At 36.5% G+C, this 15,083-nt stretch overlaps 1 protein-coding gene across 3 annotated transcripts in view; it reads left to right on the forward strand.

Annotated features, from left to right (window-relative positions):
• SPOCK3 (SPARC (osteonectin), cwcv and kazal like domains proteoglycan 3) overlaps positions 1–15,083 on the forward strand; it is a 162,624-nt gene that overhangs the window by 104,408 nt on the left and 43,133 nt on the right. For all 3 annotated transcript variants that reach the window (XM_053941294.1, XM_053941297.1, XM_053941296.1), the window contains exon 6: positions 13,447–13,561. In XM_053941294.1, coding sequence (XP_053797269.1) covers positions 13,447–13,561 — 115 coding nt within the window. The remainder of the gene's footprint in view (positions 1–13,446; positions 13,562–15,083) is intronic.

Here is a 15,083-nt window from a genome sequence, read left to right on the forward strand (position 1 = left end):
TTCTCAGACTAGGATGATGTATTTATATGAGCAGGAATTGAATTTGATTCCCTTTTTCATTTCTGGAATATCATGTTTGTTTAATATATTGAATTTGCATTAAGAGATACCTAAACTTCACTACTTCAGTAAAAATAAAAAAAATTGCAACCTTATGGACTGGAAAATATTTTCCACAGACTTCATCTATATTCCTTTAAATGGAGGTCCACCTTGGAATGGATGAGATGCTGACCAAGAGCTTAAGGGTCAGGATTAAAGGGAGACAGGGAGAGATGACATTAAAGTGGGGAACTGCTGCAGGCCCCCCCACCAGGAAAAACAAGTGAATGAGGGCTTCTGCAGACAGATAGGAGCAGCCTCACTTTCACAAGCCCTGGTCCCTGGTCCTCATGGGGGACTTCAGCTGCCCTGTTGGATGGTACATGTAGTGATAGGATAAGGGAGAATGGTTTTAAACAGACCATGAGTAGATTTAGGTTAGATATTAGGAAGACATTCTTTACTTGCTAGCACAGCTTTCCCAGAGACGTTATGGATGCCCCATCCCTGGAAGTGTTCAAGGCCAGCTTGGAAGGGGCTTTGGGAAAAGTAGATTCATTTGCCCATGGCAGGAGTGTCTGAACTAGATGATCTCTAAGGTTCCTTCCAACCCTCAAACATGGAGTCATACTGTGACTCTGTGTGTGGTTTTTTAAAATGGTTTTATGTTTTTTTTTCTAGAATAGAAAGCATCTAGGCTGTAAGGAAAGATCAGTGAAAGAATAGGACAAACAGGTAAGTGAAAGAAGTATCAGTGTTTGTTAAAGAACCCTCATGTCACAGCAGTAGGCTACGGATACAAAATTCTGAATGTAAATTTCTGTGTTAACTGTCAAATGGGACAGCCAGTAAAAAGAGAAAATTAAAGACATACATAGTTATGTGGAGAACAGTCTTTTCTCTGGGAGGTTTAACCATCAGGATTTAATACTTTGAAAATAGTATTAAAAATGTAACTAGAATTACAATTAAAGTAGTTGGAATCATTTTGGCACAGCAATTCTTTTCCAGAAAAATGTGTCCACATCATATGCAGGCAGACATGCATAGGAGCTGAACACAGGAACTTGCATAGTTAGCCTTGTGGAGCAGAAACCAGTTCTGTAAAGAAACCAGCAGAGAGAAGGGTCTGAGGTGTTGAGACAATTAATAATGTTCTTATGTTTTGTATTTGCTTCAAACATTAAGGCACTGAGAAAATAATGTAGAAGTTTGAGATGATCTGTGCAAGAAGGAGTTGCAAGAAGGAGATCAAGAGACACAATTGCCTCAGATTTACCAAGTGGAAGCTCATTAGAGCATATGGTCTTAGTGGAGTAGAAGATAAGGATGGTAATAATTCAAGATATAGTTAGGTGGATTTAGAGGATTTTTATGATCTTGGGAGGCTACTGTTTAGGCATTTATTTATAAAAAATGGAAAAGGAGCTTTCAATAGGGAGAGAGAATGGTTAAAGATGACATGAAGCGAAATGATGTCAACCTAGGGAGCAGATTTTGAGAGTTTATAGTAACAATCTATGATAAAAATGGGGTTAAAGAAGTTGAGATGAAAGCAAGCAAATGGCACGTGAGAACTGGCTCAGATCTTGGCCCAGCGAAAGCTACAAATAAAGTGAAAATTACTAGGAAAATGTAATTATTCAAATTAAAAAATTTAAAACATGTAATTAAATTTAGTAATCAAATGGAAAAATGTGTTTAGCTTCTAAAATATATTCTTACACAGTGTTCATGCAGGTCACTTGCACTTAGAAAGAAGCTGAAATACTGTGAAACTTAGGTTTCAGGCACCACAACAGAGATTTAGATCACCAATGCTATAGTGCTATAAACTAGTCATGTTGGCCTGGAGAAAAAGAGAAACTTCACTCTTTTTTTTTGTCATATTCCAATGAGGAAAAATGTCTGTAACATTAAAGAATCTTCTTTCAAATCCCATGGTTTGGGTTTGTTTTTTTAAAATTTGAAATTCCTGCAAGCTCACAATGAAATATTATAAATGTGAGCCAATTGCTGCTATGTGGATATTTCATTGAAAACAAATCCAGACATATGACTGAGTATCAGAGGTAGGTCCTCTGCCTCATAGCAGTGTGTCAACAACAGCAAAAGAAACATAATATCTTAGGCCACCATGGATTTACTGGAAAAGAAAAATAAGCACTGATATAGCAAAATTTGTTATTCAAAACATAACATATGAAAACTTGGCTTTGTGTTTTCCTGGTTTTAATCCATATGTGTTTGTCACAGAACAAGGAAAATTTTTGCATGTTTTAGAAATCAAGTACTAACAGCACAAAGGGGAAAGACTTAGGCACAGTTCTGTGTGTCTCTACACAAGGTATATCTCTTTAAACTCAAGAACAGAGGTGTGATCTAGTGAAAAACAGTTCTGCTTTGGAATATTAATTCCCTCTTGCACAATACAGTGTTTCTTTCCTGACAGAGTGAGAACTAGTAGGAATGTGAAATTTCATAAATATTTTTGTCACTGATAGCACATGGAACCATTTATTTTGGACTGTTTAATAAATTAATTCTAGCTCTTGGCATTCAAATGAATATTAGCATACATTTTTAGGTGAGCAAAAAAGCAGAAAGCTGTACAGGCAATACGCTGATCAGAAAACGGAGAGTGCTTAGGTGTTTTACCTACTTGTAACTAACTATATAGAATTTATTTTTCCTTTTTATTTGCCTTCTCTTTTTTTTTTCTCTTTTTTTTTTTCCTTTTTCATCACAGTTGACAAAGAATAGTTTAAATGTTTTTGAAACTTTGATGGGACAACCCAGTATGGACTCTCTAGGTCTGTGCATGTCGTTTTTAGTACTTTTATTATTTTTCCTGTAATTGAAACTAATGAACATGCACTTTAGATGCTATTTTAGCTCAGATACAACTTTATAAATATTTCAACTTAGATATAATTGGATAAATTGAACTTGTTTAATTAGCAATGCAATCAGCCAACATGGCTTAGGAAGTCGTATTACATTAAAAATACAGTGATATTGCATACTAATAAGGAATAAGCAAATTATTTTAACAAAAAATTTCACACTTCTAGAAGCCATTTGTGTCTTGTTATACAGTTTTGCAGCTTTGCCATTACTTCTATTTTGCTATTGCCGTTATTCAGAAATTTGTATGCCAGATGAAAATCAGTGAAGAGCTTTACTAGCTGATTTTTGAATGGATGTAGTCAGCCATTTTTAAGATGGTTGTGTAGGAGAATGAAATGTTTTTGTTCACCTTTAAACATTTTCTTTGAATGTTAATTTTCAAATTTGTAGTGGGAACTTGAAAATGTAAAGTTAGTTGTATCTGAGCAATATTTATTTTTCTCTCTCTCAAGAAAGTTTCTCCAAATTGCAAAATACTGAATGCCAGCAATGGGGTGCACCAAGGATTTTGCATACACACAGTGTTGGGTCACATTCTTGTGCCTCTCTAGCTCAGGTGGGATAAATACGATGGAGAAGTTTGAAACAAGGAGCCTGATGAAGTGCTGAAGCTTGGACTACACAGGCAAGAGCTCTGAATAAGAGCCAGAATTTACAGATTTGAGTATATGCTTGAATATATCAGAAAGAGATTTATTTTTTATGTGTTAAACATGCTTAAAAGAAGCTTTTAGTAAATTTTCAGACTGCATCAATGTTTATATTTTTGGAATAAGTCAAGGCATGATATCATATATAACATAGTTATATATTTTTACCCCTTCTGTGAATACATTTAAAAAAAACATTTTTTGAAATATCTTTTTACACAATTTATTGTATTCAAGGAATATTGAAATAATAATTTGCATGTGAGGAAATATATTACATTTTTTACACAACTACTAAAAGCATTATTATTAATTACTCTTAATTTACTAGAAATAGTGTATTTCAAGTAGAGATTTACCATTAATTAAGCTTTGTGTTCTTACTTGATGGTATAAAATACTAGTTAGCCTGTTTGCAATATGTATAGAATAAGATAGTGAAGTATATATTTTCCAAACTGAGTGTCTAAAAATTCAGACAGCTGATTTTAAAAGTAGATAAGTTCTTCGAAGGATTTGCAGAAGTTCCTAAGCATCATGTATCTCTAATAGCCTCTAAGTAGGAAAGCAAAGATAAGTAGGTGCCTAATTTAAATAATCCCAGTAGGCATCTGTTGGCATGTTTCTGTGATTTAATATGTGTTCTAGGGTGCCTGAAAAAGATAGAATATCTAGTTGACCTGATTTCAGTGATTTTAAGCTTTAAATTTTATATTATTGCACTGCAGAGCATTGAAGGAAACATGAGTAAGGTGGATAGGAAGAAAACTGCATACAGGTTTTCATTTTGTCATGAAAATAGCATTCTCTAATTCATAGTTTCATAAACAATGTATCAGCAGTTCTCTTTCAACCACAAAAGGTTTTCTTTGCTCAGGGTCTTGGTTCAATAGACACATTTCCTGTTTTTTCTGATCAAAATGCTAGTTGCATGTCTTTATGGTTAATATATTCAACAGTTGTTTTCATTTTCAATAGCAGTACTTATTTGCTGGAAAGCTTTTTATCCAAACTCCTATTTTTTATGTGAGAAATACACATGCTTAGCAGGTTACTGATGGGGCAAAAAGGCATTTGTAGATCTTGATGATGTTTCATGGATAGATTTGCACATTAATTTTTCCTTTCTTAAGCTTGAATTTGTTGAAAATGTGGTCTCTTGGCATTATGCCTAGCTGTATTTGGCTTGAAATTCTATACCTTCTTGGCTGTTTTTTGTAAAGAAAATCCAAATTACATAAAATTTTCCAAATTAGGTTTACCACATCACTAACTTTGGCCATATTTTCACCTTAATTTAAAGCCAGCCTAAAGTGATTGCATGAAGCCATCCTTTACTTCTCTTCCATGTTCTGTATCATCTAATGGTCTGTGTTGAACTGGACCTGGAACATACCTGATCAGCACTCACCCTACCCACCCTGCCCCTATGTTTGATGACAGGAACCACCAACTGAGTTTAAAAAGATACTTTCTTTACATATTTGACTTAGATTCAAATCTGAGGGCATAATTTCACATAACATTTTGCACCAAATACAGTAGAGGCAAAGTTTTTGCTGGGGAATATATGTAAGCTTTGTGAAATAGGAATAAAGTCTGAAAATAGGGAAGGTGGTTAAGAAAACAGCATGAAGGCAAGTTGAAAGCACATAGTACTGAGTAAACACAGATTATCTGTTCAGCTGTCAGAGATACCAGCTTCTAACAAGAGAGAGAAAACATCTGTATTGATGCATGAATGTGGAGCTCTGTGGGGAAGATTTCTGCCTGTCAAACATACAATGATACTGGGAAAAATATATCTGTGTGGTACTCTAGCAAAGAACTCTTTTCTCAGAGATCCTCTTGATTGCATCATACAGAAATCTTCTGACCATGAATTGTTGATCATCTAGAAAATATACATATATGTATAAAATATATGTGTATTGTGGTGGGAACATACAGACTTGAAAGGATATTCCAAATAAACCCGGCAATTCTATTTGTAGCATATGAACTGATAATTATTAGGGGGAATCTGAATTTAATTATTTATGTGTGTGTTTTTTGTTAGAATTTGATAGCATGCCCTGTCTGATTTTTAAATGTTCAAAAACATCAGGGACTTCTAGAGAGCTGTCGTTGAGATAAGGTACACTTAAAGGTGATGGTTAACTTTTGAAGATGAGACACTCTGCAGTTACATAAATACTAATTATTGGTTGTCTAAAAAGTAATTTACTAAATGCTCAGTATTAAAAATGATGGTGTTCTAGAAAGCATTTCTGTATCAGCACCTCAGCAGATGAATATATCTGAAATATTCTTAATACTGAATTCATACTTTGCGCTATATTTCAGATACGCTCCAGTTTAGAAAAGGGTATGTTGAAGTATCTGGCCAAATTTCAGTCTTTCAGTGTGAAGGGCATGAAGCACATAATGGACACAGTATTCACTGGACATCTAGATGAATATCTTGGCAGCTAACTTCTGCTGACCTGTGTGCTGTAGGGGTGTACCAGATCTGCTTCCAGCTGCCCAGGATGTATACAGATGGAAAAGAGGGATTGGAGGGGAGTGTCTGCAGATTGTACCTCAAGGCTTCTGTTCATGAGCTTCTGTTCTTTACTTGCCAGAGAAGTCACACGTGTCCTCATTACTTAGTTTGAGTTAGTTTTGTTTAAAAGCCACTAGATATTCCTGGCAAGACAGTACTGTTGTGAAAATGTTATCTTGCACTGAGGTTGAAGCCTTCTCTAAAAGGAACAGAATTAAGTCTGTGAGAAAAAGCAGACTGATAAAATTATTGGAAATACCAGAGTCAACGCTGTCCAAGGACTTTATCTTCCTTTTTGGGTAGACTTATAATGCAATTCTAATTCTGTTGCTTTTTTCCAGAGGGCTCTTCACTCACATAACACACAGAATGGACATACCTCCCTTTTATCTAATCAGGAATTTGTTGTCAGTACACACGTCTTTTATTATATGGTAGCCAGACAGTTAAACTAAACTTCTCATCTACTTTAATATGTCTTTATTCCCTGTACATTTTGAGAAGTCTGCAAATAGCAACTAATTTACAGCTGTCTCACACACTGTCCCTCTGTGTGATATGTCTTTATACAGATAGATGATGGTTCTGCAGATGAAAGCAAATAAATTATATGTGAGATGTGGATATACAATTTAAGGATTTTTTGTTCATATTTCACATTGCAAAGCATTTATATATTCAATTAATTTTTGTTTTAGTTTATCTAAAAATATTTACCATGTTCCCAAATCATATACAGGTTTTCAAGAGCTCAGGAGAGCACAAATGTACTCAGTACCAAACAGAATATTGCTGAAATTATCTAGGATCAATAGACCAGTATAAACATTACTTTTCTTCCCTTTTGTGCCATCTCCCTAGTTCATTCATTACACATCTTTCAAACTCTTCAGTAAATGAACAAGATTTATGCAAGCAATAATCTTTTGACACTGGTTCATTCCTGGAGTGGGTCTGTACTGTGCTTCCCAACTGAATAAGCTTGATGCCATCTGATTCCCCCATGTTCTCAAAGCAAGATAAGCTACACAAGTGGAATTCCTGATGGATTTATCTAAGCCTGGTTGTTAAGACAATTATTAAGATTCAAACAGCTTCTCCAATGATTTAAGACCTCACTACCCTTCTTAAAAGGTCTGCCTAGTATCTAATTTATTACTTCTCTGCAGCAATTTAAGACAATTATTTCTCGTAACATTCATCGTGGTATTCTTTTCAGGTACCTTTCAGATGTCTTTTGCCTGTTTGACAGCTGTTTTGTGAATAGTCTTTTCTTAATACCCAGTCCTTCAGTCTCTTTTTGGTGACTATTTTCTAGGTTTCTCATAATTTCTGTTACTCCTATTTCATTTAATTCCTGTCATGTTTGAAACCTTGTCACAAGCTGTACAGTGCTGCTAGAGCTATGTGAAATTATCTTACAAGTTTTATAGGTTGCACTAGCATTTATATATCCTGATATAATGTTTTTAAACACCATTCAATTGTTCTTAATGATCACTAGACTCCTATTTTTCCTTTAAAATTAATGTCTAGCCAGTTGCTCCAGCTTGTTGTTAATATCTTGATTATCTTGTCTATGTAACAGTAGAACATAGGAGTTTTCTGTATTGAATTTCATTATATTGTAGCCTATTTTAATATTATGACTATTTTTTTTTGTATATCTCTATCTTCTAAAACTCTTCCATGTTTAATAGGATATCCTTATCTCATGTTCCAACCCTCTAGAATCATAGAATAGCCTGAGTTGGAAGGGACCCACAGGAATCCTTGTGTCCAACTCCTGGCCTGCACAACATAGCCCCAGGAGTCACACAATGTCCCTGAGAGCCTTGAACTCTGTCAAGCTTGTTTCTGTGACCACTGTCTGGGGAGCCTGTTCCAGTGCCCAGCCACCCTCTGGGTGAAGAACCATGTCCTAATATCCAACCTAAACCTGCCCTAACACAGCATCAAACCATTCCCTTGAGTCCTGTCACTGGTCACAGAGGAGGAGAGGAGAGATCAGTGGAGAGATCAGTGCCTACTCATTCTTTTTCCCTAATGCTGCAGGCTGCAGTGATATCTCCCTTCAGTCTTCTCCAGGCTGAATGGACCAAGAGATCTCAGCCACTCCTCATATGGCTTCCCCTCAAGGCCCTTCACCATCCTCGTGGCTCTCCTTTGGAGGCTTTCTAATAGCTTAATAGCTTTTTTATGTTGTGGCACCCAAAACTGCACACAGAACTCGAGGCGAGGCTGCCCCAGTGCAGAGCAGAGCAGATCAACCCCCTTCCTTGCCTGGCTGGCGATGCTGTGCCTGATGTACCCCAGGGCACGGTTGGCCCTCCTGGCTGCCAGGGCACAATGACTCAAATTCAACTTGCCATCAATCAGGACCCCCAATTTCCTTTCCATGGCACTGCTTTCCAGCATCTCATTCCCCAGTTCAGCTGTATTCATCCAGGTTGCCCCATTCTCAGTGCAGAATCTGGTATTTTTCTTTGTTGATCTTCATACAGTTGGTGATTGCCCATCCCTCTTATTTGTCCAGGTCTCTCTGCAGGACCTCTCTGCCTTGGAGAGTGAGTCAACACCTCCTCCCAACTGATTATCATTGGCAAACTTACTTCATATACTTTTGAGTCCTGCATCCAAGTTGTTTATGAGGACTTTGAAGAGCACTGGCCCTGCAGTGGAGCTGTGTAGAACCCCAGTAGTAACTGGTCACCAGCCTGATGTAACCCTAATGTTATCCCCTTTACCCCACAGTGCTTTGTGTCCAACCCATGAGTCAGGTGCTCACGCATCACATGATGGGTTTATCCTGCTGTCTGTTGAACATTTTGTCCACAAGGGCAATGTGAGAGGCAGTATTGAAAGCATTACTGAAATCCAGAAGGATTATATCAACTGGCTTCCCTTGGTCAGCCAGGTGGGTAACTTTGTCATCAAAGGAAATTGTCAAGTTGGACTTCATCCTCATTAAGCTGTCCTGGCTGTGACCAATGTTTGCATTGTCCTTCTTATGTCTTCCTGTAACTCCCAGAATAATCTTCTCCATAATTTTATCAGGCATGGAAGTGGGACTGGGTCAGTATTTGCCAGCTTCCTGTTAATTCTCCAGATTCCCAAGACTATTGAAAAGTCATTGAGAGATATATGGTTAGGAAATCAGGCAGCTCTTTGAGTACTGCCCTGGCATGAATCCCCTCACACCACCTCTCCTTTTTGACCACTATTTCTCGTTGTGTCCTCATAGCCTGCATGTCAGTGATTTCTTTTTCTGTGGAGTTTTTCAGGTATGTTGCTTGCTGTTCTACCAGTTTAAGAGTAACACTGAAGGAAGGAAGGAAGTTTGACGCACTTTTATTTAACTGAGCTATCTTTACAGTATCCTTGTGCACTGTTAATTTGGGGAATGATGTCAAGAGGTTTGAACCAGAGTTCTGTTCCTGGTGTCGTTAGCTGCTAATAAGATATTATCAGAACTGCCTTGATTCATTTTCAGCTTATGCAAGCACCATGATGTTGCTTTGTTTCTGAAAAAAATGAATATATCTCTGCTGCCTGCCTGTCCTTAAAAGGAGTTCAGTGAGGGTAAAATTTTATCATACCTGTGAATGGGAATACTGATTTGGAAGTGTGGTGTGCTGACCTTGCACTCAGTATCTCATGTATCTGTGCCTGTGCCAGGTGCTGAGCATTAAGTTTTTTAGCATTTAAAATGATAGTGTTATTTACAAATAGGACTGAGTAGACAACTTAAAAGAAAAATAAATAAATTTTTAAAAAATACATAAATAAATAAAAAAGACTAAACTTGCAATTCATGATGCTAGCTGAAGCACCTATGAAGTATTTACTAGTCTCTTCCGCAACATTCAAGTGAATCAAAGTTAGGAGCACTGGAATCTGTAAAAAATAATCTCTCAAAGAAAGGATTAAAGAAATCCTCATAAATTAAATAAAAGTATTATTTTTTTTCCTTCACTCTTCATACTCTGTTTCTTAGTAAATGAGACCTGGAATGTGTTTATATGTCAAATATTAAGTGGCAGTCTCGCCAAAGGGAGTAATCAAAGCATAAAGCACAACTATCTGTAGGTTTGAATCCTTAAACTACCAAGTTTGAATAATAAAACTCTCAGATCTTAAAAAAGGAAAGACATCTCTTTTTAACAGAGATGAGTATTAAATTTGAGCGATAACCCATTCCACAAACTCCAAATACTGGATGGAACATTAAAATCTGAATTAGGTGTTATGGTTTGACTTTGGTATAATGTTAGTGTTCTTTATGAAAATATACTTTTTTTAAATGAGTGTTGTGAGATGTGATTAGGAACAGAGTAGGTTTAAGTTTAAAAATAAAGGAAAAGACCATATTACTTTACAATTATAAAAAAAGACTTTCACAGAATTTAGGATGAAAACCCTTTAAAACATTCTTCTTTCCTCTACTTAATTTCTAACAAAACACAGTGAGACAAAACTTGGATTTTTAATTTAGTTACCACTTTTTAGATAATCAACACTTAGTCTATTAAAGGAGAAAGGAGTCTTTTTTGTATTATAGACTCCCCCAGGAAACACAATTGTAATTTTTTGTGTTTTTATGTTACACATGGCACCACCTGGAAAAAATCTGCTATTGTGACACTTCCTTTTTTATGTTACAGTGCTCTTACTACTGTGTATGGACTGAAACTGTTCATAGGGTTCTTTTAAGGATGCTTTGTTAAGGACTAAAAGAACAACCATTAAGTTTCTCATTTTTGGGACAACAGTCCCCCCCATTTTCTCCTCCCCTGGGGCTGAGGGTCTCGAGAGCAGAGATTGTTTTTTTCTTGGAGACAGAGGATACTTTTACACTTTCTTTAACTTTTCTTTGTTTACTCTATTCCTGCACTTGCAGTCCTTGAAGTAGGTCACTCCCACTCTTGTCTTTCTTGGTTTAAGTTATTGTATCTTCTTAAATGTAGTGTCTGTGTTGCAGGATTGGTTTAGTTTATGGTTTTACAAGAAAAGTCTAGTTAAGTCTACTTTTTTTTTTTTTTTTTACTTAGGATTTTTTTTAACATTTTAGGTCTTAGACTGTTTCTTTTTTCTTTTAAATTGAGGAGGAGTAGTGTCTTGTAAAGTTTTTTTTTTTTTTTAAGGAAAGGGTTAAAAGTCTTAGGCTTTTAGGATGGCTGGACTCTTTGCTCAGAACTCCAACTCCCATGCCTGGGCACCTTCCCCACCCTCCCCTTTCTTTCTCCTCTGCCAGCGTACTGCCGCACAGTCTCTGCCTCTTTCACTCTCTCTCTCTCTGAGGGAGGAACAAAGACATCTCCGATTTTCTCCACCCTTCCATCCGCAGGGGCTGGCCCCGTTCCAGTCCCTTTCACACCCTGGGCCTACCTCTCCCAGGCCGCATGGCTTCCCCTACCCCACCCAGCCTGTGGCCGGGCAGGGGAGAGTCTGCACTGCACTCTGACGGGAACTAAAGAGAGCGTTCCCCTGGGCGTTCTCTGCTTTTAACCCCCTGTGTTCTCAGAGGCGTGTCCATGCCTTCAGTGGTCACTCCAAGTGCCAATATCCAAACCTGACCAGTGATTGGTTTGACCCCAACTTCCTGAGAAAACTCACTTCTGTGTCAAACCACATTAGGTCATGTACTTTCTGGAGAGAGGGCTGGTAGGCATCATAGTAATGCAAGCCCTCTCCTGTACAGCCAGGATAATTGAGATAGAAAAAGTATTCAGTTGTTTCAAAATCAGCATGGGAAGTTGTTTGCTTTGCTTCCATTGTCTAGTCCTTTGTGAGATATTAGTGCTATATAGCTTTCAATTGGAACAGTTGTGTTGGGGTTTTTTGGGAGATTTAAAAGGTCCTGTTAGTGTCATTTTCCTTTAACCATGCATTTTTGGTAAAGGTGACACATTCAGAACTGAATTACAATAATGGCTTTATTGAAGTACACAAAATTTGAGGTAATTATTTCTGTCTTTTTAGTGCTGGCAATGGTGCCAAAATGTACTGTTTTGATACAGTGGTACACTTCAGATTATGCAAGATACAGAACTGAATGAGAGTGTGACAAGACCAAAGGTCTGATTGCTTAAAAAGTTGATAAAGTTCTGTAAATTCACAGTGCTTACATCTACATAGAAGTGGAAACTAGCAGTCTTTCAGGAGGCTCCTTGATTCTTTCATAACTACAGTGCTCCCACCCCTTACATATTTTGAAGAGAGAGAGTGAAACTTTGACTTTCGCATTCTCTGGAAATCCTAAGAATGAAATAATGGAACTGCATTACAGTAAAGTTATGTACCCCAACAAAATATGAGTCAGGGAATAAAAGAGGCAAATTCTGATGAGATTGTTCTGAAGTGTTGTGATGCACAGAAAACACTTTGTATTTTTATTTGTTACTTGAATTGCTTTTCTGACTCATATGCTTCTGTGTCCTTTACCTATTTAATGAGACATCTGGCATCTTTTGTTCAAGGATGAACATAACAATCTTTCTTCTTTTGCTTTGGGAAAAAGCTCTTTGTAGATGCTTCCCCCCTCTTTGTTTCTTGTTTATGTTTTTCCTGGTAATACATTGACAAAACATCCCAGAAAAAGATCTCTATGCAAAGAACTGTTTTATTGCAAGAAAAAGCAAGTGTGATAATGTTTACAATGATACTATTTTCTCTGTATGTGTTTTTTAACTACATTATTTTTACATGCTTGAGACAACAATTTTGTTTCTCAGATGTAGTTAGCTTTTATGTGGTTTCTGGATTGGAGCTGTAAGTACACAGATCAGAACCTCACAAATGAATCTGTTTCTGTATCAGAAAAGATAGTCACTGTGCAGAATAACATTAGGCAGCTTTTCATTTTATTCATTAATGCTTTTTTCCACGATACTGTCATCTTAAGGATAGAAATTCAGTGATAAATTCTATAAGAATTGACTGTTTGTTGCTTCCTCTCAATAATGAATGGTGTTGCTGTGTTTATTTGCTCATTGAATACAGATAAAACCAATGCAGCCTGCTTCCATTTAGCATGGATATTCAAATCTGTCTCATGCCACAAGTGCCTTCATGCTTGACTTGAGTCTGAAACTGTAGCCAGCCTAGGAACCAAAAGCTTTGTACCTTTCTTGAATCTAATTTTTGTTACAAAAGTAGCATATACTGCAGAAGACTTTTCTTTGCACGTAAACACAAAGATTTAAGCATTTCATGAGAGATTGCTTCAAATTTCTTAGAAGTATAATTTTTTTAATAAGATATGTTTATGTTAATGATAGTCATTCTGTCTCCTTACAGTGCAAATTAGACTATCAAGCCTGTGTCTCAGGAAAACAAATTTCAGTGAAATGTGAAGGACGTTGCCCTTGCCCTTCTGACAAATCCACAAATGCAGGCAGAAATGACAGGAGAGGTGAGTGATGGTAATTTGTGTAATATTTTAATACTCATTTCCAGAAGGAGGGAGGATTTTGCACACGGAATATTACAGTTATCAGAAACGCTCATTATTCTTGAATAAAACCAGCTTTTGTTCAAGGTTGTTTTTTGCCAAGGGTTTTGAAATTGTACCTATAGTAAAATACCATGGTATTTTTCAAATGAGCTATTGTAGTATGAGTTACTGCTGTACTTTTTTTTCTTTTTTCATTTACTATTTAATACTCCTTGAGATGCTTCTAAGACAAGAAATTAATTCCTTGCTCCTCAGTATTTTCATCTGAATATTCAAGAAAACAAAATGTGGTAGAAAGGAAGGAAACTTAGAAGTACTTGTTGCTGGTCATAGGAGCGAGCAGTTGAGCTGTAGAATGGCTGTTAGTAATGGCTGTATTATGCAAGTGAGTTCATTTGAAGAGTGCTTGATAGGAATAAATCCAGCTTCCTTTTGGACCGCAAATGAGATTATGTTACTTTGCAGTGCTTCTTAGGCCTTTTAGGTGCAGCTGGAAAAAAATGGAGAGGAAAAATGGTGGCTAAGCATATTTGTATTTCAGTGGCTCCCAGGTGATTATGGAAGGTGTTTGTTAAAGAAAACATGACACCATCTTTGGTGCTTCTGAATAGTGAGTGGTCATGAGGTTTTAGGCTACCATGGACCTGAATCTGTCAAGAAAAGCACGATTGGAGGTCTGCATTTTTAAAATTTCTTTAGACTGATCTCTGTTAGATGCGTCTTTTTGTTCTGTCTATATAGTAATGCTTTTGATGAGTAAAATACGCTGAAAATACAGAAAAATTAAAATTTAAGGATGATTTTTTTTCCCTGTAATAACCTTATAACAATAAAAGAAACAAATATTGCATTCCTGCATTAACGCTGATATTTCATTATAGTTTGAAGGACTGTTCCAAATTTATTATGGAGGATAATCTTACTTTCCATTATAAGCTGTAGCTACTGCCAAAACTATATTTTTTTTTCTAGTTTAAAAAACAAATTAATGTTCTTTTAACAATGAATGAAGATGACCACTCTAATGATTAAACTGTGTGCAGCCTACAAGTAAATTAAAAAACTGCTCTGAAACACTTCTTTAGGTCCCTTTTTTCATCTTTGGCAATATATTGTGTAATTAAATATTAATTGAATATATGTAATTAAATACTCCTTGTACTGGAACCCCTCTGCAAAATGATAGTCTTGATGGTTTTTAAAGCATTAATTTACAATTTCATGTAGTATCTTGAAAATGAATATGTCATCTTCTTCATTGTTAAACAAAATGAAATGTACTGGAAGACCCGGCATCGTGTGGCTGATGTGGCCCCTTTGATAAGATATACAGGGAGTGTAACCTTAATGTGGTTGCAGTATCCTCTAGCAATAATTTCTGTATCTGCAGGATGGATATGGGAATATTTGCTTAACAGTGGGCATGAAGTGAAATTAAGATAATGAGGTGAAAAGCATCTCTGAATAGCAGGCTTACCAT

The sequence above is a fragment of the Vidua chalybeata genome, chromosome 4 (assembly GCF_026979565.1).
Source record: "Vidua chalybeata isolate OUT-0048 chromosome 4, bVidCha1 merged haplotype, whole genome shotgun sequence".
Lineage (NCBI taxonomy): Eukaryota > Metazoa > Chordata > Aves > Passeriformes > Viduidae > Vidua > Vidua chalybeata.